Source organism: Zingiber officinale, chromosome 1A (assembly GCF_018446385.1).
Source record: "Zingiber officinale cultivar Zhangliang chromosome 1A, Zo_v1.1, whole genome shotgun sequence".
Taxonomy (NCBI): Eukaryota; Viridiplantae; Streptophyta; class Magnoliopsida; order Zingiberales; family Zingiberaceae; genus Zingiber; species Zingiber officinale.
The window spans coordinates 148,378,717-148,405,419 of record NC_055987.1 but is presented as its reverse complement, the minus strand read 5'-3'; the positions used below and the strand labels follow the sequence as shown (position 1 = coordinate 148,405,419).

Sequence of the window (26,703 nt, the reverse complement as noted above, 5' to 3'; positions counted from 1 at the left end):
TTATCAACTGCGTGGTTGTGACAGCCAGAGGCTGATTTTACATATAAACTGCGTGTGTATGTTTTTATTTACAGTTATGATTCCAGCCGCCTGTGGCTGAGTATTTAGTGCTTGTAGAATTTTTTTGATTGTCCGCCGTACAGGGGAGGTGCTGTCGAAATTTTCTCGGACAGGGACTCCTCTGGGGGCGTGACACTGGGAGAACAGTTTCAGCGAGCTGAAAAGGAGATTGACCAGCGCTACCCTATTATCTCTAGCAGCCATGTCACCGCCCCTACAGAAGGAGATCTCAGATTTCGGTCTCGAGCTCATAGTCGGACAGCTCTCTACCATGACATTAGAGTCTACCTTACTCGGTGACATCCAGACAGCTTAGGAGCAGGATCCTGAAATTCAGAGAATCAAGCAAGGTTTAGCAGAATCAGAAGGTGGAGAGTTCAGAACATCAGATAGTGGGGTGTTGTATTTTGGTGACAGGCTATGTGTTCCGGATTAGGAGGAACTACAGAGGAAAATCCTAGACGAGGCTCACAAGACTCCCTATGCGATGTATCCTGGCTCCACCAAAATGTACCAGGACATGAAGAAACGTTTTTGGTGGCCTGGGATGAAGAGAGACATCGCTCGATATATCAGCACCTGCCTAACCTGTCAGAGGTTAAGGCAGAACATCAGAGACCAGGGGGAGTTTTGCAGCCCATACAGATACCAGAATGGAAGTGGGAAGACATTTCTAGGGATTTTATAGTGGGATTACCCAGAATCACGAATGATTTTGATACCATCTGGGTAATAGTCGACAGATTGACTAAATCAGCCCACTTCTTAGCTATCAGGATATCCTACTCCATGGAACAGCTAGCTCAGTTGTATCTCAAGGAGATCGTTAGATTACATGGAGTCCCACGAACTATTATTTCAGACAGAGACAGTAGGTTCACGTCACACTTCTGGGAGTGTGTACAGACAGCTTTGGGCACGAAGTTAAAGTTTAGCACAGACTTCCATCCGCAGATAGATGGACAGACGGAGCGAGTAAATCAGGTACTCGAGGATATGCTCTGAGCATGTGCCCTAGATTTCAAAGGAAGTTGGTACAAATATCTGAGTCTAGCAGAATTTACATACAACAACAGCTATCAGGTCACTATCGGTATGACACCTTACGAGGCTCTCTATGGGAATCTACTGGTATGAGAGTGGTGAACAGAAAGAACTAGAACTTCAGACAGACCTAGTAGCAGATACCACGGCAGCTATACAGCAGATCCGCCAGTGGATAGAGACAGCTCAGAGCCGCCAGAAAAGCTATGCTGATACACGGCGCAGACCTTTAGAGTTTTCAGTTCGGGATTCAGTGTTCCTCAGAGTAGCTCCCATGAAGGGAGTAATGCGTTTTGGGAAGAAGGGCAAGCTGAGTCCCAGATATGTGGGACCATACCTTATCAGCAGAAGAGTGGGCAAGGTAGCGTATGAGCTAGAGCTACCTCAGGAAATGTCAGCTGTCCACAATGTATTTCATGTCTCTATGCTGAAGAAGCATATCCCAGATGCCACTCAGGTGATTGAGCCCCAGCTGGTACAAGTCCGCGAAGACCTCAGCTATGACAGTTGGCCTACTCAGATAGTAGATCGAGCAGTTAAGAAATTACGGAATAAGAAAGTACCATTAGTGAAGGTTATTTGGCAAAATCACACAGCAGAAGAGGCAACTTGGGAAATAGAAGCCAGTATGAGACAGAAGTACCCAGAGTTATTCTAAGTTCGAGGACGAACTTTTTATAAGGTATGGGGGATTGTAACGCCCGAAAATTCTCAAAACTATTTTAGAAATATTCTATGATTTTTCTGGAATTTTAGAATATTTTTTTATGAAAATTTTAGAGTAGCGGAAGTAGCAAAAACAAATAGAAAATGAAAGTAGTTTAAGCGGGAATTGAACCCGAGACCTATGGGTCCTACGACTTATGGTGAACCATGGTAACCAAGTGAACCCAGCAGGGCCATGCTGAAAGGAAAGGGAATCAATTTTATTTAAGTTGGAGTTAGGCCGGAATTATCACTTAATATAAATAGAAAATAATTAAGTGAGGGTGATATTTTTGGTTTCCACCGTGAACTTCTTCTCCTTACCCTAGCCTCACGCCGCCCCTCTCCTTTCCTCCTCCTTCTCTCGGCGCCAATCCTAGGGTTCCCTCCCTAGGGACCCAAGGTCATCTTGCGGTGACAACTCCGGCACGAGGACGCTCTTCTTCGCGAGAGGAACGCATAGACGCGAGAAGATTGTCGAAGGGGTCGTCTCTACCGGAATTCTAGCGAATAGAATTGTAAGGAAATTAGCGTACGAGGTAAGAAACCCCTCACCTGCAGTATAAGTAGCTTCCGTGTGAATTCCATGTCTTAGTTTAGTAATATGTAGACTATCGACACAAAGGATGCGAGTTAGCGCATACTAAGTGTTCGATTAAATTATTTAGCACAGAAAAATGTAACTTAGGCATTTTAATAGCTCAGTAAATGTAATAGAAGCATTTAAATAGTTTAGTTGGCCTTGCCACAGCATATATGGGACTACGGTCCAATGGGTGGGCACCCACAGTCGCCTCTAGGTTCAGATAACCTAGTAGAAGCAAGGTAAATTAACTAGCTATGATTCAGTATATTATTTTCAGTAGTGGCACTGTACAGGATTAGATATCCATTGGGCTGGGCTCCCATAGTCGGTTCCTAGGTTTAGATAACCTAGTAAACCTTACTAAATTCGGGATTTGCAACCCCGGGTCTAGTTAAGGATGCGCGCACAGCATGTACAGTTGCCGGGCCCATTAGCAGTATGATTATGTATTTTAATCTATTATATTATAGTTTTTCAAAACTCACAAAGATCAGTTATGTTAGTTGAGTTTGAATTCAGTTCCAGACTAGTTTAATTCATGTTCAGCTCAGTTTTCTTTATTGTTATACATGATAGTTATGGTTAGCTTAGTATGCCATGCTTTAGTGTTCATGTTCAGCTTTTATTACACATGTTTAGATGATAGTATGCCATGACTAGCTTTGATTTCTATGTATGATAACATGCCATGTTTCAGTCTAATCAGTGCACTCTCAAACAGCATGTTTTAAAAACATATTGCATCGAATGCATGTTTTAGTGAGGTAGATGGTTTCTTACTAAGCGAAAGCTTATAGATACTTTCTTTTCCTTATACTGCAGATAAAGGTAAAGGAAAGATGGACTAGCGGAGGCTGGAGGACAATGTTACGAAGATGTGTGTGGGCAGGAACTTGGAAAGAAGATCTTAGGAAACTCTAGCAAGTTGTTTAAACATTTGAACTTTTCAGTGTTTTAGTATTTTGCACTTCAGTATGTTAATTGTCATGAATTAGTTAACCATGCACCTGATCATGCTTAGAACACTTCTGTTATGATGTTAGAATGTTATTTGTTAGTGTTAGAGTGTTTCCTAGCCATCTTAGAACATGTAATGTGATTGAGGCACGAATTAGTGCTGAAATCAGGGGTTCTGGTTCGAAATCAAACCCGGATCAATCTACGATCGATCGAGTTGGTGGTGCCATTGATCGGTCGGTGACCGATCGATCCAAACGAGAGTTAGCTGTTATGGATCGGTCACCGACCGATCCGGATGCGAATAGTGAGTCGAAAGCTCACCGATCGGTCACCGACCGATCGATGAGTTAATCGATCGGTCTGCCGACCGATCAGTGTACTCCTGGATCGGTCGGTAGACCGATCCAGCCGCATACAGAAACAATATCGCTTATGGATCGGTCAGCCGACCGATCCAGAGTCTTTCTCCGTGCCAGTATCAAGCTGGATCGATCACTGGATCGATCCGACAGCCCAATCGATTCATGGATCGATTGAAATGCCTGATTACAACTAGCAGTACATCCGAGAGGCATAGATTATCTTCCCTAGCATGCGTACAACTCCTAGGTACACCTAGAATATTAAGTTCAGATTTTACAGTAATCAGATTAGTAAAATTTTAATCAATCCAGATTTCCGCAATAGTAATTTAGCACAGCATAATGTAGCGATCGACCTCACAGCCTAGTCAGTAGGAGGTGGGTCGTTACATGTTTGGTACCTAGCACAAATACTAACTGCAAATAAAATGTCAGATCGACTGACAATCAGGTATAGTAGACTTCCTATGACGCTTCTGTAATATTTGAGGTCTATGAGTTTTTCACTTAGATCACTGTATAGGGTCACATTAGTGGCCATTTGAGTTTTATTTTTCATAGAATTTTCCATACCAAATTTCTTAAGTAATTCAAGTGTATATTTTTATTGGTAAATGTAAATTATCAATATCCGAGAGGTTACGAAAACAATGGTTAATGCTTCTGTTACCACTTGGATAAATTTTGTCCCGACCGGTCTGACATTCGATACTCGTAAATCGAGCTTGCACATTAGTCAAAGTGTAATCTAGATCCTAGATTTGCACCTCCTGTGCATCTACGCATAAAAGAGAGTCTCTCCCCATGTATTTGTTCACATCATCAATATATGTGAATCAATATAAACCAACTAATATGTCTTGAAACTCCCAATGTGAGACTAAAGTCTCATTCACAATGGAGAACTTCTTTCCTCTTCTGCATTCACATATATCCAACATTTTTGTGATTCAATTCATATATAAGTTATTTTATACATATTGCATTAATTTCGAGACAAAAGAATAAGTTTGAGTTTTCACTACTACTCTTAAACTATAAATCTCAAATCTCACTTCTACCATGATTCAAAACTTTTTATTCAATTTTTTAGATTTTACAAACCTCTTATAAATCTTGCATTGAGATGCCCAACCAATCAAAGCTAAGAAGATTCTTTTAGTATGAAATCCAATTTCCAAAGGATGATCATAAGCCCCATATCCATTAGTAATCAGAAACATTATTATCTACCTTGGATCATCTCAAAAGAAGTTATTCGTTAGGAACAACTGGAGAAGTAAAACAATTAATTTCATGAATTTCAGCCAAACATTTATGGCTGATGTTGCCATGTGACAACATAAAACTGCTTAATCTGACTAAGACCTCATTACAATCCATGTATCTTATACAAACACCAAGATTTTTAAAAATTGCTTAATATATAAACTTCCCCTGCCTTCCAGGTTGATGATCCTTTGGATCTAAATAAATTTAAAGGAATTGATCGATAAATCTATTATCATCTTTTAAAATATATAATAAATTCATTAAAATGGATAAAAAGTAAAAAAAAATCTTGTATTTAACCCAATGAATTAAACTGTTAACCAATAACCTTCAAGTTTTGTTTCGTCTTGGATCCATAAATGCCAACACAAAAGAAGCTCCAAAAAACACCAATCGATCGATACCAAGCAGCTGTTCCATTGGATTGTCAATCCCCATAATATATAGACATCACATAAGCCATATCTCTTCTTTGTCCTTTTCTTTCTTGCAGCAGCTAGCTAATAACACAAGAATCTAAACAAACTTAATTACTCTCGCCGACCTTCGCCTGCTAATGAACTTAATTGTGGCAATTATCTGAAGAATGAATGGCAGTGCGTCGCAAACAATGCCACCATCTCCAAGTTCGATGTGGCGTCTATATATATATACACACACGCATACACGCCAGAAACTCCGAGAGAGAATTGTGATCAAGGTAGCAAATTAAATAAGGAAGATCCATCAATGGCTTCCAAGCTTCAGGACCTCGCAGTGCTCCTTGCCATCGCAACTGTCATGGTGCCCGTCGCCATGGCAGCAGACATCGTGGTCGGCGATGACAACGGTTGGAGGCAGGACTTCAACTACACCGAATGGGCTGCGAACAATATGTTCATGCTTGGGGACAATCTAGGTGAACATTAGTTCAGGTTATAATATATATATTCGGTGCATGAAAATTACAAAAAGATTATTATTATTATTATTATTGCTATACAAATTTGCGCAGTTTTTAAGTACGACAGAGCGATTCACAGTGTGGTTGCGGTGGGAGGAGATGACTTCAGGACGTGCAATGTTTCGAACGGAGCGATTAGGAGGTTCGACAGTGGCAACGACGTGATACAGCTCAACACGACGGGGAAGAGATGGTACGTGTGCGGAGTGGTAGAGCACTGCATTAATGGGCAGAAGCTTGCCATCGAAGTTCTTCCGGCCATGTCGCCGCCACCGAACTCGTCGACGTCGAATCAAGTCATGTCGCACGCGTACCAGACGCTGATGGCGGTTTTGATTGCGGCGATGATGATATGATCAGTTGATTAATGAACGGCAAACAATTCGCGAGTTTTAATTCCTTTTTGTTTGAATATAATAAATTATATATATGCTATTTTAGTATGAATATCGAGTTTGTCTTTCATTATTGTAGCAAAACCGAATTAAGGGGAAGTCTTATCTATCGAATCGATCGGTCGAGTTTCATGCATGTCAAAAACATAAAAGTTTGATAAAAAATTGTTAATTATTTCTGAATCTTATCATTTGCCTGACGTTCATTATATTTTTTCGTTGGAAGGATATGATAATATTGTACGTGTTTATCTTATTTTGTTTGAAATTAAAGCAAATATTGCTCGACCACTTGCAGACGTTTTTGGTGTCAAGATTTTGAATCCATCATTCTTTTAAAAATTCTTTTTGAGATTTTAAAAAATATATTTTTTAAATAAAAAAACATAAGAAATAAAAATAAATTGTATGTGATCTCGTCCGAAAGCTGAGTCAGACAGAAGCTGGCCGCGCTGTCGCTGGTGCTGACGGAAAGTCGCAGAGACACTTGGTTGATCTAGCACCTACCGGAAGGGTCTCACGAGCGAATGACGGGGGGTGGTGACGAGGACGACGACGCGAGGGCCCTGCGCACACTCGGACAAGCCCCCTCTGCGTTAGAGATCAAGAACCAGAGAAAAAGTCCTCAGGTCAGACCCTCCGACGCTCAAGTCAGGTACTTTTTTCCAGAAGCACAGTGAAAGGACGAAGAGTAAAAGACTAGAATGAAAAGACGAGTGAGCGTACCTGCGTAGAGACAAAGCCTCCCTTTTTATATGGCAGTGGATGCTTCTGGAGTCTGATGAGTGTCAGGGAATGTCGGGTGTCAAGATTTGTCTGGCGGTGAATGACACGTGACATCTTTCTATAGGTCTGAGGAGGGATCAGGAGGCAACGAGCCCCAGACCGTTAGCATATTCCCTGACAGGTGGTGATTATTCTCTGACGGGTTGTTACGATTCTCTGGCTTGATTGTCATGTAGTGTCTACCCGCTTTGGTCTGTTAACCTTAGACTGAGTCTTCATACTTGTAAATCTTGACCTGTAGGCCCAGACCTGCATTCCCTGGCGTAATCCCTGACTTGTGTTTGTCATCCATAAATCCAGATCTATATGTCCCACCTTGCATTTGCTATTCGGTCTATTCCAGTAAATCCAGACCTACATCTACTGCCCTGCCAATCGAGGCCTTTGCTTGTCATTCCTTAAATCTCGTCCCGTATGCACGACCCTGTTCCATATCTTACCCCGACTTGTAAGCCTTCATCCACATATCCTGACCTGTACATCTTTAGTCTGTGTATCTTGTTCTGCAACCTGTATGTCTTTAGTCCGTGTATCCTGTTCTGCATATCTTGTCCTGTAGATCCCGACCTGTAAGCCCTAGTCCACATATCTTGACCTGTATGTCTCTGGTCCGCATATTATGCTCTGCGATCCTTGGTTTGTATATCCCGACCTGTACACTTCGGTCCTGGTATCCTGTTCCGCAAGTTTATAAGTCCTGCCCTATAATCTTTGGTTTGCATATCCCGATCTGTACTCTTTAGTCCTGGTATTCTGTTCTGCAAGTCTATAAGTCCTGCCTTGTAATCCTTGGGTTGCATATTCCGATCTGTACACTTTGTCGGGGTATTCTGTGTCGCAAGTTTATAAGTCCTGACTTGTAATCTTTGGCTTGCATATCCTGACATGTACGCTTTGTCTGGGTATCCCGACCCGCAAGTCAGTAAATCCTGACCTGTCATCCTTGGTTTGCACGTCACGCCCTGTACGCCTTGTCCGGGTATCCCGACCCGCAAGTATGTAAGTCCTGACCTATCATCCTTGGTTTGCACATCACGACCTGTACGCCTTGTCCGGGTATCCCGACCCGCAAGTCCGTAAGTCTTGACCTGTCATCCTTGGTTTGCACATCACGACCTGTACGCCTTGTCCGGATATCCCGACCCGTGAGTCTGTAAGTCTCGACCTGTCATCCTTGGTTTGCACATCACGACCTGTACACCTTGTCCGGGTATCCTGACTCGCAAGTCCGTAAGTCCTGACCTGTCATCTTTGGTTTGCACATCATGACCTGTACGCCTTGTTCGGATATCCCGACCCGCAAGTTCGTAAGTCCTGACCTGTCATCCTTGGTTTGCACATCACGACCTGTACGCCTTGTTCGGATATCCTGACCCGCAAGTCCGTAAGTCCTGACATGTCATCCTTGGTTTGTACATCACGATCTGTACGCCGTGTCCGGATATCCCGACCCTCAAGTTCGTAAGTTCTGACCTGTCATCCTTGGTTTGCACATCACGACCTATACGCCTTGTCCGGATATCCCGACCCGCAAGTTCGTAAGTCCTGACTTGTCATCCTTGGTTTGCACATCATGACCTGTACGCCTTGTCCGGATATCCCGACCCATAAGTCTGTAAGTCCTAACCTGTCATCCTTGGCTTCCGAGTTCCTACTCGCCATGTAGGCCTAACTCCGGAATGCCACTTGTGCCCGACCAGGTCCATCCCATAGTCTGGCCCTTTAAAGCCCATGTAGGCCAGACTTTTGACCTCCCCATAGTCTTGACTTCTGACTGTCACATGATCTTGACTTTTGACTGCCTCATGGGTTTGACTTTTGACCGCCCCGTGGGCTTGACTTCCGACCACGTCCGCTGTCCGACCCCACTATCATGCGTCGTATCACAAGCCTCCCCCTCAAATCTAGTCGAAGGAGGCTTCAGTCCGACTGACTAGACCCAAGTCTCGTTCTTACCTGACCTGGCCTTTGTGTCTCTTTGGCTGCTGGCCCTTTTCCCGATATCCCACTCAGAATTTATCACCCTTCCTAAGTGAGTCTTTATTGCCTGCGCGTTTACTTCGTTATCCTCGATCCTGCTATTTCCCCATAAATGCCACATTATTTCCCAAATATTTTCACATGTTCCAAAGTTAACTCTTCACATTCCCCTTCTTTAAAAGAGGGGCCTCGTATATTGTTGCCTTCACTTTCCTCAGGCTCCCTTTGTACTCATGGAATCAGATGAGGTATCTTTTCTGCGCCATCAACTCGCTCATTTGACCTAGTCACTAACTCACAGAGATGAGGCTCTGCTTGAAATGACGCAGAGTAGGGACCTTGTTACGCAACCGCAAGTGTACGGTTTCGTCGTCAGTAATAAAAATATCGAATCCATAGGGACTATTGATTAAGCACTAGAGATGTCGCAAGGTAAGTTATCTAGACGGTCGAAAGCTGGCTTTAGCGTTTGCAAACTAACGAGGGTGATTGAAAAAGAAAAGAGAAGGATGAGAGAAAGAGAAAGAACTGATTTTGGCTGGAATGAGCTTCGGGAGATGGATTTTAGGATTTCAGTTTCATTGTAATACTAAGAGATACTACATAGATTGCTTAGTTTCTACTCTCTGTGTCCATGCTCTTGTAGGAAGTTAGATTGGTCAATATCCCTAAGTATCGAATAGAGACGATCCTTGTGAAATCCTATAACGGTTAACCCCCTGTCACGAGGGCGCATCGGTAGATCACTGGGATACACATCTAGTAAATAACAATAAGGATAAGGGTTACCTACCTCCTTATGGAGGAATTGCCTCTCCCTTCAAGAGAATGCCCTAGACGTCCGTGAACGGGTTACCCTTGTCACTAGGGTCCCTCGGGTATACGATCTAGAGCACTCTCTTTACGAGAGCAGCAGTTCCTAAGGGATTATTTCTCCTTTTAAGGGAACGTCTTAGACGTCCGGAAAGGGTTACCCCTGTCACTAGGGTACCTTGGTCAATATGCTCTAAGGTATCCCCTTTGCGGGATCAACAATCCTCCACATCAAGCAATCAAAGCATAGAAACGTAAACATGGCACACACGCAACTCATTAAGCACAAACAAGGCATCAACAGATCATTGAATAGAAACAAGGCGAATCTACATAGTTCTACATCTCCATCACATTACAAATACTTCCTAATCCTAGAAGTGGACGTTTACTCCATCGTGGGGGAAGAACAACTCCAGAACATAAAGAAAAGCATACTTACAACCCTTGATGTGAGAAGAAGGGGATGCTTGATGATTCTAATGTCTTGGTGATGCTTCCTTACTCCGGAGATGGATGGATCATCAAGGGATGACGGTGGATGAAGCTCTAGGGTTTCCCCCGAAGGAGAAAACTCTTTCCCAAGGAGAGGGATGAGGTCCCCGAACCAAAGATGATCAAAGAATAGGGTTCTTGACCCTTTTATACCTCCTCCACGCTGCCCAGGAAAATCAGGATTACAGACGTCCAGTAAACTAGGTTTTTCACCCATTAAACTAGGTTTTCTCGTGATTCACCCTGAACCAAAGTTGTAGCCCTTGAAATTATATTCAATCTGATACTTGGATTGAGCCCTGGCTCAAACCGATCCGAAAGTTATGGCGGTTCGAAGTTTGGTCTGCAGTCTGGGCGGAGGTCCAGTTGAACCCACGGTTGGGAGGCACGGCCGTGCCATTTAGCACAGGTAAAAAATTCTTTCTCTCTATTGGATCTGAAGAAAAGTTGTAGATATTGAAGTTAGCTACGTTTCGGTATAAAGAACAACCTGAAACTCCAACGGAGCGCAAAGTTATGGCCGTTTTACAAATGGTCTACAGTTTGCCCAGAATTCAGCACAGCTCTGTTTTGGCGTGGCACGACCCGCGTTCTTCGTCGCACGACCATGTGGAATCCACAGGGCCTCACACGGCTTCCTCTCGGATTGAGTCACACGGCTGTGGCCTTCTTCGTCTCTTCCAAGGTCACACGGCCGTGTGGATTCACACGGCCGTGACCTTCCTCACCACTGGAATGTTGGCACGGCCGTGTGCTGCTTGGCCTCGGGACGATTGGCATGGCTGTGCGGGTTTGCACGACCGTGCAAGGATTTGCTTCTGCTTCGGCCGTACGACCGTGCAAGAGTTGCACGGCCGTGCACCATTCTGCCTCTGTTTGTCCACACGGCCGTGCGAGGTTGCACGACCGTGTTCTCTGCCTCGTTCCGTTGTGTCGACAATTGCTGCTTTTGCTCCAAAAGCTATCCCTGTCAACACAAAATCAAACAAAGAGCAGATCTCCGAACAAAAGAGTATTTATGATGAGCATATGAATAAAGAGACGATTATGTAAAGAATATGCACGCATAAAGTAAGTGAATGTGCGTTAAAACATGCATAAATGATCATACTATTTACGCACATCACACCCCCGGACTTGAACATTTGCTTGTCCTCAAGAAAAACCCGCAATCTATATTCATGTGGTTAGATAGTGCATCATAATCTCTAGCAAGTCAATCTAATTCTATCAAATGATTTTATTGGTGAGCAAGATACAAAAGTAGTTTAAGTATGACCTAAGTAGTAGTCCTCCGTGCTCAGTGCGAAAGTGGCCTAAATTTATCAAGTTTCAATCCCTAAGTCTAGTCAAGTCGTCATAAAATTGTGTTCCTTATGCTTCCGGCGATAGACACTTACTTGCCACATGCAAGGTTCGTTCCCCTCAAGAATGCTATGCATTGTCTACACAAGGTCTCAAAGGAATACTCAGTATCAAGAGAAACATAGCATTCATTTCCCCAGTAACCTAACTCGGTCTCAAAGGGGTGAATTGGTAGTTTCCACTCACGACAACTATTTTTTATCCCTTATTTTTTTATTGAATGTTTGCAAAGTATCAAACTTGAACAAACCTTCAATTTTTCAATTTTTTATTATTTTATTTTATTTTTTAATTTTTTGGGATTGATTTTTTCAAATGAGTTTACATGATCTGAGTTTATCTAGTAACCAAAATGTAGTTGAGAGGTCACCATAGAAACACAAGTACTAGTCTAATTCTATGAATCATGACTATTTTTGAGTTATCAACCATCAAAAATAGGCATAGTGTATAGAGATCCTAAAACAAGGCCAATACTTAAACTCTTATAGTAAAAATATTGCTCACTTCATGCTATCATAGATAGAAAAAGATAGATCACTAAACATAAGTAACACATGAACCACATAAATTCTAGAATAGACGTGCTAATATTTTACATTAAGGAACAAGCAATCATAATATGATGTAGGATGCAACTAGCAAAAATTTTATTATGCAAAAAGAAATAAGCACTAAACTAAATGCATCTAATGCATCCCCCCAGACTTAAACTTTTCATCGTCCCGATGAAAACTAAAAATGTAATGTGAAGGAAATTTATGAAGTTTAGAGAAGTTACCAAGTGATGAGCTCCAAATCATTGACATTCATGTTTTTAAAAATGCTCCTCTATCTAATGCTCACTTTCCTCCACAACTTTGAAATCTACAAAAATAAGATAGACAAGAAAAATTGAGTAGAGGGTATGATTTATTATCAATGAAGTAAAAACAAACTAAAACTAAAATGAAAGCAAGATTGAACTTGGGTTGCCTCCCAAGAAGCGCTTGTTTAAGGTCATTAGCTCGACCATCTCATTAGATTTATCGAAATCTCGCTTTTGGAGGGGTAAGATATTTCAACACCCTCCTACCAAGGGCTCTTATTATGTAGAGAGCTTTCATCAAAGGAGCTTCAGAGTAAAGTATAACTCTCTCCATTTTCATCTTCTTTGAAGTTCTATCAGGAGGTCGAAGATGGTTCAGATCGAGCTTCTAATTATAAGCCCCATGAAAATCTACACATGCAAAGAAAATACAAATCTCCCGCAAACGTATTAGATAAGATAGAGCCATAACCATATTAAGATAAGCAGAATAAGAAATAAAAACTGAATCACATCTAATAAAGTCAATGGCAGGTACCTCTATAAAATTTTCCAAAAGATCACAAGAAATACTAACCTTACTTTGCTGAGAGGTACCTAAAATTTCTAAACATGTGGATGTGACTTCCTCTGAATCAAATGATGGTTCTGGCTCTGGCTCTAGTGTTGGTACTTCCAAAGGTAGTGATTCTTGAGACTCTGCTAACTTGCACAAGTCCCTACACATGGATCCACAACATGTTCAATTCTTGCAACTCTCATAATCTCTAAAGGTTGTGTGGATGAAGGAGGTGATTCTTGAGATGCTGTTTCCACACCACAGCTCCCTACACTTCCTTCCAAATCATCATTATCAACACAAGCATCAAAAAATAAACCAACGTCTATATCTTCAACAGGAGAATCAACTATAGGAGGATCATTGACTTCGTTTGCATTTTTTACGTTGATCTACCTCAATATATTCATCATCTAAAAATTCAATGTCACTATAACATCCTGTAAAATCTGGAGGAAGATCTGAAAACTTGTTATCCACTGCATTATTATCACAATCCTCATCTGAAGAGTCCTCATCTTTATATACATCCAGAAATCTACACTCAAGCATTTTTATATCACAAAATTTTCCAAGATCTTTATCTTCGTTAGCCCCCACTAGCCTTTGTGGAAAAGGAACCCTTAGTGAAAGTCTTTGGAATGGTTGAGCATATGACTGAGGTTCAAATTGCTTATCTAGTGATGGTCTGATCAATCGTTGAGGGAAAGGTACTTGTGGCATTTGGGAACCTCCTAGAATAATGGAACTGAGTTCATGTGGTCTTCTATTGTTCTTCTCCTCAATTCTATACAAGTCATTTTTCAGAAGTTCTTCATGATTCTTGCCGCTCCTCAACTTACTATCATTACACTTTTCACTAGATCTTATTTGTGTAGGAGGAGGATCTTCTTTGAACCATTTTGAAACTATGCTCTCAATCTTTGCCCCCAAATATTTGAACTCCTCACTCCGTGACATCCGAATTTCGACATTCTTGGGGTGGTTGAATTGTATTTCATTTGACAGGCTCTCTAGTATATATGGCTTGTACTTCTTGAGTTTCTGAGGGAGATTCCATTCAACTTTTGCTCGACCATCCATGGAGGTTCAATGTCACTTGATCAATTAATGTATAAGCTTCTTCTATACTCTTGTCCATAAATGAACCTCCAGCTGATGAATCTAACAAACACTTATCTGAAAAAGAAATTCCCCTATAGAATATGTGTAGAATCAATCATTTCTCCAAGCCATGGTGAGGGCACTGCCTTTGTAGACTCTTGAATCTGCCCCATGCTTCAAATAAAGATTCTCTATTTGCTTGAACAAAATTTGTGATGCAACTCCTCATGTAGATTGTTCTGCTTGGAAGGAAAAAATGATTCAGAAATTGCTGCTCCAATTGTTCCCAACTTGTGATGCTTTGAGGACAAAGAGAATATAACCAAGTCCTTGCTTTGTTCTTGATACTGAAAGGAAATGTCATCAATCGAACTGCATCCGCTGACACTCCTTCATAGTCCACTATATCACAAAACTCTAAAAATCTCTCAAGGTGCAGATAAGGACTTTCTGATACTTCTCCAAATTTATGACCTTGTATCATGGAAATTAACTCTGGGTCTAGTTGGAAACTTTCTGCTTCAATATGAGGCTGCATAATGGGAGATAAAAATCTTGCAGAAATGGGTGCAGAGAAATCTCTTAAGGACCTGCATGACATGTTAGCGCTCATGATATCTAAAAAAAAATTTATGAGAAGAATTAAAAAAAAATGAAAGACAAGAAATAAATTGCTATATAAAAAACAAAAAATAAATTCAGAATTTAAAGGCAAGAAAGAAAATGCAAATTTTTATTTTATTTTATTTTATTTTTTTTGAATTATGAAAATGGGAAAATAAAACTATTCACAAATCTAGACTAACTAAATTGCTAATCTACTAATGTTAATGCGAACAGTCCCCGACAACGACGCCAAAAACTTGTTACGCAACCGCAAGTGTATGGTTTCGTCATCAGTAATAAAAATATCGAATCCACAGGGACTGTTGATTAAGCACTAGAGATGTCGCAAGGTAAGTTATCTAGACGGTCGAAAGCTGGCTTTGGCGTTTGCAAACTAACGAGGGTGATTGAAAAGGAAAAGAGAAGGATGAGAGAAAGAGAAAGAACTGATTTTGGCTGGAATGAGCTTCGGGAGATGGATTCTAGGATTTCGGTTTCATTGTAATACTAGGAGATACTACATAGATTACTTAGTTTCTACCCTCTATGTCCATGCTCTTATAGGAAGTTAGATTGGTCAATATCCCTAAGTATCGAATAGAGACGATCCTTGTGAAATCCTATAACGGTTAACCCCCCCTGTCACGAGGGTGCCTCGGTAGATCACTGGGATACACATCTAGTAAATAACAATAAGGATAAGGGTTACCTACCTCCTTATGGAGGAATTGCCTCTCCCTTCAAGAGAATGTCCTAGATGTCCGTGAACGGGTTACCCTTGTCACTAGGGCCTCTCGGGTATACGATCTAGAGCACTCTCTTTACGAGAGCAGCAGTTCCTAAGGGATTATTTCTCCTTTTAAGGGAACGTCTTAGACGTCCGGAAAGGGTTACCCCTGTCACTAGGGTACCTTGGTCAATATGCTCTAAGGTATCCCCTTTGCGGGATCAACAATCCTCCACATCAAGCAATCAAAGCATAGAAACGTAAACATGACACACACGCAACTCATTAAGCACGAACAAGGCATCAACAGATCATTGAATAGAAACAAGGCGAATCTACATAGTTCTACATCTCCATCACATTACAAATACTTCCTAATCCTAGAAGTGGACGTTTACTCCATCGTGGGGGAAGAACAACTCCAAAACATAAAGAAAAGCATACTTACAACCCTTGATGTGAGAAGAAGGGGATGCTTGATGATTCTGATGTCTTGGTGATGCTTCCTTACTCCGGAGATGGATGGATCATCAAGGGATGACGGTGGATGAAGCTCTAGGGTTTCCCCCGAAGGAGAAAACTCTTTCCCAAGGAGAGGGATGAGGTCCCCGAACCAAAGATGATCAAAGAATAGGGTTCTTGACCCTTTTATACCTCCTCTACGCTGCCCAGGAAAACCAGGATTACAGGCGTCCAGTAAACCAAGTTTTTCACCAATTAAACCAAATTTTCTCATAATTCACCCTAAAACAAAGTTGTATCCCTTGAAATTATCTTCAATCTGATACTTGGATCGAGCCCTAGATCAAACCAAGTTGAAAGTTATGGCGGTTCAAAGTTTGGTCTGCAGTCTGGGCGGAGGTCCAGTTGAACCCGCAGTTGGGAGGCACGGTCGTGCCATTTAGCACGGGCAAAAAATTCTTTCTCTCTGTTGGATCTGAAGAAAAGCTTTAGATATTAAAGTCAACTACGTTTCAGTATAAAGAACAACCCGAAACTCCAACGGAGCGCAAAGTTATGGCCGTTTTACGAACAGTCTGCACTCTGCCCAGAATTCAGCAAAGCTCTGTTTTGGCGTGGCATGACCCGCGTTCTTCATCGCACGGCCGTGTGGAAACCACACGGCCTCACATGGATTCCTCTCGGGTTGAGCCACATGGCCGTGTGGGGTCACACGGCCGTGGCCTTCTTCATCTCTGCTGAGGTCACACGCCCGTGTGGATTCACACGGCCGGCCGTGCAAGGATTTGCTTCTGCTTCGGCCACACAGCCGTGCAAGAGTTGCACGAACGTGCACCATTCTGCCTCTGTTTGTCCACACGACCGTGTGAGGTTGCACGACCGTGTTCTCTGCCTCGTTCCGGTGCGTCGACAATTGCAATTTTTGCTCCAAAAGCTATCCCTGTCAACACAAAACCAAACAAAGAGCAGATCTCCGAATAAAAGAGTATTTATGATGAGTATATGAATAAAGAGACGATTATGTAAAGAATATGCACGCATAAAGTAAGGGAATGTGCGTTAAAACATGTATAAATAATCATACTATTTACACATATCAGACCTTCAGTCCTCCCTTCGTCGGGAAATGGAAGAACTTTGGCTAGCGGCTAAATCCAGAACTCGAGCCGAGGTAGCTCTCAAGCATAAGGCTCATTCAGACCTGAGGAGTCTAACTCATTTTATTGCCTATCTGAAACTGAAGCATGAGGATACTGTAACCCTCCTGCACGAGGAAAATCGGATCAATGATGAAACCATCACCCATCTGCAAAGCAATATCCAATGCATCAAGGAAGAATTGGCTCAAGCGCAGGCTCATTTGATGAAGAGGAACCAGGCATCTTGTTCTTGCAATAGTGTGAATCCTTGACAAATGTTGCCCAACTCTTATTAAATAAACCTTGTTTTCTGCATTATCTGCCTATTGAGTTGTGGATCTGTATTTCTTTGTCTTTCCTATTATCATGTTCCATATGCGCATGCCCCCAAGAGAATTTACTAAAAAAGATAATTTAAAAAGAATAATTTACTTACCACACCTTTTTCTTACCATAAGGGGTGGGAAGCATATTGGCAATAGAAGTATGGCCATGGATCTGTTGAGCATGAAAGTATACCTCGCGGCTTCAAATTGAGGCGAGAGTAGGAAATACCGACCGAGAAAATCATTAGTTGTGAGAGCAGACTCACTTATAACTCGCCTTGGGCGAGAGTCTGGGACCCGACCTGGAAAGGTCGTTGAGCGTGAGAGCATGCTCACTTATAACTCACACTGGGGCGAGAGTCTGGGACACCGACCTGTAAAGGTCGTTGGGCGTGAGAGCATGCTCATTTATAACTCGCACTGGGGCGAGAGTCTGGGACACCGACCTGAAAAGGTCGTTGGGCGTGAGAGCATGCTCACTTATAACTTGCACCGGGGCAAGAGTCTGGGACACCGACCTGGAAGGGTTGTTGGGCGTGAGAGCATGCTCACTTATTGTTGGTTGCTACTCGGAAAGCCTAGAGGTTCCACTGTACAAAAATTTTGTACAAAGGTCTGAACCTTTTCCTAGCTACCATGTGTTCTTTTAAATTAAATTTTGGATCGCCTGCAGAACTTAACACGTTTGATCCAAAACTTAATCTATTTGTTCTTTTAGGTTTTGACTTGGATCTCCTGCGGAACTTAACACGTTCGACCCAAATCACCTTAAGTTATTAATTCCATTAAATATTAATTTCCATAATTGGTTCCCAGTACTGACGTGGCGAGGCACATGACCTTCTTGGATATGGGAGCAACCACCACCGACTAGACAAAACCTTTTATAGAAATCTAATATTTAATTTCCTAAAATAAATTTAGGTTAACCGAAAAGAACAATCAAATCACAAGGAAAAATAAAACAAAAAACACAACTTCGAAAAATATATTCGAAACACTAGAATCGTAAGCCTCTTGCATTTGGTATTATTTCCATAAATAACTAGCATGATGCGGAAAGAAAAATTACTAGTTATACCTTCTAGAAAGACCTCTTGATCTTCTACCGTATTCTTCTTCTAACCTCGGACGTTATGTGGGCAACGATCTTTCGAGATGAGAAACCACCAAGCACCTTCTTCTCCTCCTAGCTAGGTTCGACCAACACAAAGAAGCTTCACCAAGGACGAAGAACAAAACACCAACCAAGATCCAAGGGATACAAGTTTTCTCTCCTTCTTCTTTTTCTTCTCCGAGTAGTATCCGGCCACCACAAGAGCTCCAAGCCAATAGAGAAGGTTCGGCCACCACCAAGAGGAAGAGAGGAAGAGAGGTTGGCCGGCCACAACACCAAGGAAAAGAGGGAGAGAAATAATAGAGGTTGTTCGCCTTGAAGCCTCCTCTACCCCCTCTTTTATAATCCTTGGTCTTGGCAAATAAGGAAAATTTAATAAAAACTTCTTAATTCTTTTGCCATTGAAAAGGAAAATTTATTTAATTAAAATAATTTTCTCTTTTCAAATTATAATGGCCGGCCACTCTTCTTCCCAAAACAAGGAGAGTTTTAATTAAAACAAAAATTAAAACTTCCTAATTTGTTTCTAGAAATTTATAAAAATTTCTCCAATAATTTTAATCCCTTCATGATTGGTTAATAAAAAGAAATTTTATAAATTAAAATCTTTCTTTTAAACATGTGGATAATTTCCAAAAGGAAAAGTTATCTCTAAAAATTAAAATCTCCTTTCAATCTACAAATAAGGAAAGATATTAAATCTTTTCTTAATCTTTTGTAGAAACTAATAAAAGAGAATTTTTAATTTTTAAACTTTCTTTTAAATCATGAATATAATTAAAAGGAAAGTTTTTACCAAAATTAAAATCAACCTTTTAATCTACAAATAAGGAAAGAGATTTTAACTCTTCTCTTAATCTTTTGTAGAATCTTATAAAAGGAAGGATTTAAATTTTTAAACTCTCTTTTAAATTATATTATCCACATAAGAAAAATTTTAAAATTTAAAATTCCTTTTTATTTAATAGGGTCGGCCACATGAATTCACCTATGAACATACCCATGGTCGGCCCTAGCTTGGTCTCCAAGCTAGCTTGGCCGACCCCTATATGATGGGTAAGAAGGTGGGTATAGGTGGGTATAGTACTCTATAATTAAGAGGCTACGATAGAGACCGAGAGGAGGAATTGGTTTTGGTCTCCCGATAAAATTAAGCATCCCGTGCTCGCCCCGAACACACAACTTAATTTTATCAATAATAATTCATTCCACTAGAGAACTATTATTGAACTACCGCACCAATCCCAAATTACATTTTGGGCTCCTTCTTATCATGAGTGTGTTAGTCTCCCTGTGTTTAAGATAACAAATGTCCACTAATTAAGTAAGTTACTGACAACTCGCTTAATTAATATCTAGCTCCAAGAGTAGTACCACTCAACTTCATTGTCATGTCGGACTAAGTCCACCTGCAGGGTTTAACATGACAATCCTTATGAGCTCCTCTTGGGGACATTCTCAACCTAGATTACTAGGACACAGTTTCCTTCTATAATCAACAACACACACTATAAGTGATATCATTTCCCAACTTATCGGGCTTATTGATTTATCGAACTAAATCTCACCCATTGATAAATTAAAGAAATAAATATCAAATATATGTGCTTGTTATTATATTAGAATTAATAGCACACACTTCCATAATAACTGAGGTCTTTGTTCCTTTATAAAGTCAGTATAAAAAGAAACGACCTCTAATGGTCCTACTCAATACACTCTAAGTGTACTAGTGTAATTATATAGTTAAGATAAACTAATACCTAATTACACTACGACCTTCCAATGGTTTGTTCCTTTCCATCTTGGTCGTGAGCTACTGTTTATAATTTATAAGGTACTGATAACATGATCTTCTGTGTGTGACACCACACACCATGTTGTCTACAATATAAATTAATTGAACAACTACATTTATCACAAATGTAGACATTTGACCAATATGATTCATATTTCTAGATAAATGTTTATACCAAAAGCTAGGCTTTTAATATACACTCTAACACTTATAACTCGCACTGGGGCGAGAGTCTGGGACACTGACCTAGAAAGGTCGTTGGGTGTGAGAGCATGCTCACTTATAACTCGCAGTGGAGAGAGAGTCTGGGACACCGACCTGGAAAGGTCATTGGGCGTGAGAGCATGCTCACTTATAACTCGCACTGGGGCGAGAATCTGAGACCCGACCGGGAAGGTCGTTGGGCGTGAGAGCATGCTCACTTATAACTCGTACTGGGGCGAGAGTCTGGGACACTGACCTGGAAAGGTCATTGGGCATGAGAGCATGCTCATGTTGGATTGTAAGCGTTCGATAGAAGCGGGGGTGAATATCGATTAAAATTTTCGAGATGCGCAGCGGAAAAAGTGAACAACCAATAACAATGTTAACACAAGAACCTTTTACTTGGTTCGGAGCCTGTGTCGACTCTTACTCCAAGGCCTGCAGACAAGAGTGCTTTCGATGGGTAATTCACTAGCAATTCGAAGAATATTACAATAGTAATTATAATTGTTTTTTAAAATAAAAGTATACCGACGAAAACACGGAATGAAAAAGAAGAGCTTGTCATCGGAAGAGCGTCACAACGTCACAGGAGCATAAAAAAGCAGTTCTTGAAGTTTCAGCCTTGACCCTCCTTATATATGAGGTTCGGGGCGCCTGGAACCTTCAGGGCGCCCTGGATGTGATGTAGCCGAGCCAATCAATGAGCTCCACTTGGTGAGGCGACGTTGGGGATAAGTTTTCACCTCCGGGCGCCCTGGTACCTCCCGAGCGGTCGGACCCCAGTTTTCCAACAGCTTCCTTCCTGCAAGAAAACGTTAGTCCAGAAGCAAATATATAATACATATATCCTGTAAAATAAAGTATTAGCACAGTTTAAGTTTAACAAGTAGAGTATTAATTAGATTCTGTCTCTCCGAGACCGGAATCTAGTCAAGATCTCGACTTAGAGTTTCGAAATGGTTCTAGGTCGAATTGGCGCCTAAGTTCCCTTCCCGGGAACACGTGCTCACAGTCACTCCCCTCTAGTGACTTACCTTCACTTACCTATCAAACATTCGGTCAGCCCTTCGACCCGTCTGGGCTTCGTGTCAGCTATCCGGTCGGTCCGTCAACCTAGCTGGACTTCGTGCCAAACGTCCGGTCAGCCCGTCGACTCATTTGGACTTCGTGCCAGCTATTCAGTCGGTCCGTCGACCTAACTGGGCTTCGTTCCAAATATCAGGTCAGCCCATCGACCTGTCTGGACTTCTCCTGCACACTCGATCAGAGTGTTAGATAACAATGAAACTAACTTAACTTGTTTGTCATTCATCAAAACTTGAGTTAGACCGTTAGTGCTAACCGTACCAACAACTCACATATAACTCGCACTGGGATGAGAGTCTGGGACACCGATCTGGAAAGGCCGTTGGGCGTGAGAGCATACCCACTTATAACTTGTACTGGGGCGAGAGTCTGGGGCACCGACCTGGAAGGTTGTTGGGCGTGAGAGCATGCTCACTTATAACTCGCACTGGGGCAAGAGTCTGGGACACCGACCTGGAAAGGTCGTTGGGCGTGAGAGCATGCTCACTTATAACTCGCACTGGGGCGAGAGTCTGGGACACCGACCTAGAAGGTCATTGTGCGTGAGAGCATGCTCACTTATAACTCGCACTGGGGCGAGAGTCTGGGACACCGACCTGGAAAGGTCGTTGGGCGTGAGAGCATGCTCACTTATAACTCGCACTGAGACAAAAGTCTAGGACACCGACCTGGAAAAGGTCATTGAGGAGTTCTTTGGGGGTTGATCCAGGAATCAGCTTTGATATTTGAGGACTGACCTGAGGATTATCCCCAAAATACCCGCCCTGGTGCCGCATTTTGGGTGTCCAGCCAATTGTGCGCGACCTGGGATATTTCCTACAAATATTTTGTACAAACTTTAATCAGCTCAGTTTTTTGTTTATTTTATATCTCATGGAGCGCCAAATTCAAATTCATGCTTTTCTTCATTTTCCTTCCTCTTTCCCAAGGCGGTTGCATAACCCTGACGTATGACTTTTCTTTGTTTTTCCCGAGGTAACCGCATGACCGCCTTTCCTTCTGACGTATGGCCTTCCTGCGCCAGAATGATGTTGTACGAAAATCTCTTTTCATGATTTTCTTGTCACATCCATCATTAATGCCTTCTTAATACCTTTCATAGGAGAGTGACGCGTGCCCCACTAACCTTTCTTGCCACTGTAGCTGATCAACGCCTTTTGGCACGCGACCTTAGATCCGACGACTCAAATTATTATACTTTCCCTCCTTTCGATGCTTCCTAGGGGTTTGACTTTATAAACCCTAAAGGCTGTCTGCCATCTTCTTCTCACCGTTCGCGCTGCTTTCGACTCTTCCACTTCTTTTTGCTCTTCCTGCTAAGTCTTCCTTCTGTGTTTGTTTCTTGCAAATGCTTCTTCTCCTTTTCATCTTCCTCAGTTCCCTCATGCCTGAAGGTAATGAAATGCTCTGGTATTCATATTATATTTCATACTTGGATGATAACGACATGTTCCAGATCAGTACTAACTTGCACCTCACCGAAGACTATCAACTACGAGCTCCCCGCCATGATGAACACTTAGGCCTGTTCAACCGGTCGGTTAACCGGTTTACCGGTTTATCGGTTCCAGTTAACCACATTTTATTGCCAACCGGTTAACCGACCGGTATTATTACCGGTTCTACCGGTTCCGGTTGAACCGGTTCCGATTGGTTAACCGGTTCTAACCCAGAACCGGTAAGCCTAGTAAGTAACAAGTGACAAGAATGCTGCTCCATTCAGGAACTATGGATCATCCATGAATTCTCTGTCCTTTGGATTTCTTGCCACTGCAATCTTGATTTTGATGTTCCTCTTCATGGCAATCTTTGAGCACCTGTTCAGATCAAGGGCCTCCCACACGTCATCTCCCCTCGACGATGCCATCAGAGTGCGACAAGAGGCAGATTAGACTCAGGCAAAGAAGAAGAAGAATTCACACAGTGCAAGTTGAGTTTAACATTAATCGTTGAAATGGTTTCTAGATCAATGCTTCTTTGCTTTTAGCAATTCATTTCATGAAACAAGTAAATTTCACCCCATTCGATTCGTTAAGGAGATCACAAAACCGATTTAGGTTGTTGCAGGAAGCAAGTAGCATTGCAGTGGATTTCTTAATTAGTGTTGATGCCAGGGCAGCTATATCCAACATACCTTGCTCAACCAGCTCCTCTGCCATGCCCAAGGGAAGGAGTCCATTGGCCTTCTCATCATCAGCCTTCCTTTGATTTTCCTTAGCTTTCTCTTCATCACTTGTCATAATATATCAGAAGAGCACTGCATCAACAATGTATTGGTTTATTCTACATCAACAAAGCTACAGCTTTTAATTCATGTATGTTGTCTTTTTGTTCTTTGAACTAATGCATTAGCAGATCCCTTAGCGTCGCCTGTAAACATGTCGGCATAAGCTGATCTTAGCTTAGATTAACCGGTTTAAAAAAAATTAAACCGAAAACCGAACCGGTTAACCGGTTAACCAGAACCGGTAAGTTACCGGTTTCGGTCCGGTTTTCGGTTTGTCGGTTTTTTTGCACAGCCCTAATGAACACCCTTCTTCCCCTCCCCAAGGCTTTGTAACTTTCTTTAAGGACTAACTTTTGGGAGGTCTCCGCTTTCCTCTTCATCCAATTTTCTCTTCCTTGAGTGAATATTTTAGTATTCCCCTTTCACAGTTTGCTCCCAATGTTATTCGTGCTATCTTTGGCATGGTCATCCTTTATAGGGTATACCAGGTTCCTTTAACCACACAACTCTTCCACCACTTCTATTCTCTGAAACGATCCAAGCCTGGCGTGTTCATGGTGCAATCCAAGGTCGGGTGTAAATTCTTCCCTGATATGCCCTTTTCCAATAAGGGTTGGAAGTCCCGCTTCTTCTTCATCAGACTGCCTGAGTTGGTATCTTGGCCGACCAACTGGCGTTCTAGCCTTCCCTCACCTTTTGAATTGCTAGAGCACCGACATCAACCTGTCTGCCATACCTCTTTAGAGAAAATAAAGGGCGTCCGCCTTCTCCTGTCTATAATATTGCAAGAAGACTTTTTGCACTTTTTTGGACTCATACCCAGTCCCTGTAGCTATAGGAGCTCCATTCGGTAAGACTTTACTTTTTTCCTTCTGCTAGTGTTCGCTAACTGAGGTATTTTCTTTTTGCTTTGCGAGGCTGCTATGTTCTTGGCCTATTCGCGTGAATCAAGCAGGCTGTCCAGCAATGTTTTGAAGGCTGTGGGCGAGGAAATCGCAAGAGGCCTTGTCGTTCCCTCGACTACTTCCTCCCAGGAAACAGCAGCGGAGCCAGCAGAGTCCTCCAGCCAACTTCTTCTGGAAGCTGTCCTCTCGGAAGCTAGCTCTGCAGCCCTGGAGCCCATCGCGGAGGAGCGACCTCTTTCTCTGCCTCCAGATAAGCGCCTGCGCCTCCAGCAAAAACGCAAAAGAGTCACTCCGGCAGTCCAATCTTCCTCTTCGCTTCCTCCTCTAGGGCAGGCTTCCTCCCAAGTCCCCAGGGCCTGGGTCAAAACAACTAGACCCCCTGTCCCCAAGCCTTCTCCTGTGGCAGAAGTCCCTGCACCCACACCTGTCCGGGTCTTAGCTCCTGAGTGGGTCGGCCCCTCTGCCGGAGACCAGCCCGGGAGTTCGGCAACCCCTTCCACAGCTCCTGTTGCCTCCTCCCCTTCATCTGCTCGTACCAGGGCGTGGTCCAGCAGGAGCAAATATGATTTCACGTCCTCCTGGAGTCTGCCCTCTGTGCTCAGGCAGGATTCGACAGGGGGTTCATCAAATGTGGGTGGCGCTTCTCCTCTTCACGACCAAGTTCAACTTCATGGAGCCTTGACCACTCTCTGGAGGTCGGCTAATGAGCAATTCTGGGGGGAGGGCACCCAGTGGGAAGGGCTATATCTGGCCTCGCAATACATTATATCGGTGAGTCTTCCTTTTCCTGACCTGACTATCTGACCTTATTTCTGACTTCCCTCTTTTTGCCTGGCAGGCCTGCTCCATGAGCCTTAGCCTGACCCAATTTGTCGTCGAGCTACTGAAGCAGAACGAGTCACTGAGGGCTCGAGTTCAAGAATTGGAGTTGCCCCTTACTCCCCGCGCTCTGCTCGACCCTCTGACTGCGGATGACCCTCTGGATTCTTATCTTCACTCTGTAGGGGAGTCTACTCGGTCAGCTATGAATCTGGCTCAGGTGTCGTCCGAAAAGATAAAGGAATTACAAGCGGCCCTGAAGACCAGTGATTCAAAATTGAACTCGGAGGGTCAGCGTCGTCGCTAGCTGGCAACAGAGTTGGAGGAGAGAGAGTCAGAGCTAGCCGCCTGCTCTGCGGATTTGAAGGCACTCCAGGAGTCTAGGAAAGCCTTGCAGAAAGACCTAGGAGTTGACCGAGCAGACTTGGCCGCAAGTGCTGACTGGGAAAAAGCTCTCCAGGCTCAACGGGATCTGGACCAAGCTACTATCAAGTCTCTTCAGGTAGATCTCCTCAAAGTCCAGGCGGAGGCTTCTACCCTCAAGCAGGAGAATACGCTGGCTCTGGCAGCTGCCGACAAAGTAAAGGTAGAGCTGGTGGAATACAGGTAAGGTGAAAACGATCGCCTCAGAGCCTATAGAATCTCTTATGTCAAGTCTCCTCTCTTCCAGAAGAAGATAGGCGATCTCCTCGATCGGATGCTCTGCTATGGGGGCATGGGTGTTGTGCGCCAGTTGTGATCCCAGATGAGATGGCGCAGACTTTTATATCAAATGTGCTGCAACATCAACATCAGACCATGCCTACTGGCCATGACATAATGTACAATCTCAAGGAACTCTTTGGACACTAGAATCGGGCTGACAAGCAAGACTGAATGATCTCTAGGTATTGGACTAAAAGCAGGAATGAAGAAGCCGAAAGGCAAGTGCTTCATTTGCAAGCAGTCTGGACATTTGTAGGCAGGCTGTCCTCGTAGGAAGAGAACAATATAGGTATATCTTTTTCTCTAATAGTTGGAACATGTTTAGTGGTGTTATCTATCGGT

The 26,703-nt window shown here is 42.7% G+C and overlaps 2 protein-coding genes and 1 non-coding gene across 3 annotated transcripts; all 3 read left to right on the top strand.

Annotated features, from left to right (window-relative positions):
• Nucleotides 1-5,678: 5,678 nt before the first annotated feature.
• On the top strand, nt 5,679-6,443 carry LOC122011012 (blue copper protein 1a-like). Its single transcript, XM_042567463.1, has 2 exons — nt 5,679-5,887; nt 5,984-6,443. Exons 1-2 carry the CDS (start codon nt 5,719-5,721, stop codon nt 6,286-6,288), a joined length of 474 nt encoding a protein of 157 aa, XP_042423397.1. The 5' UTR covers nt 5,679-5,718; the 3' UTR covers nt 6,289-6,443.
• Nucleotides 6,444-6,854: 411 nt separating this feature from the next.
• On the top strand, nt 6,855-23,923 carry LOC122004867. Its single transcript, XM_042559696.1, has 5 exons — nt 6,855-6,982; nt 23,405-23,588; nt 23,671-23,712; nt 23,763-23,775; nt 23,808-23,923. Exons 1-5 carry the CDS (start codon nt 6,855-6,857, stop codon nt 23,921-23,923), a joined length of 483 nt encoding a protein of 160 aa, XP_042415630.1.
• Nucleotides 14,363-14,468, top strand: LOC122039227. Its single transcript, XR_006128102.1, has one exon. It is a non-coding gene; the product is annotated as a small nucleolar RNA R71 (small nucleolar RNA).
• Nucleotides 23,924-26,703: the final 2,780 nt, after the last annotated feature.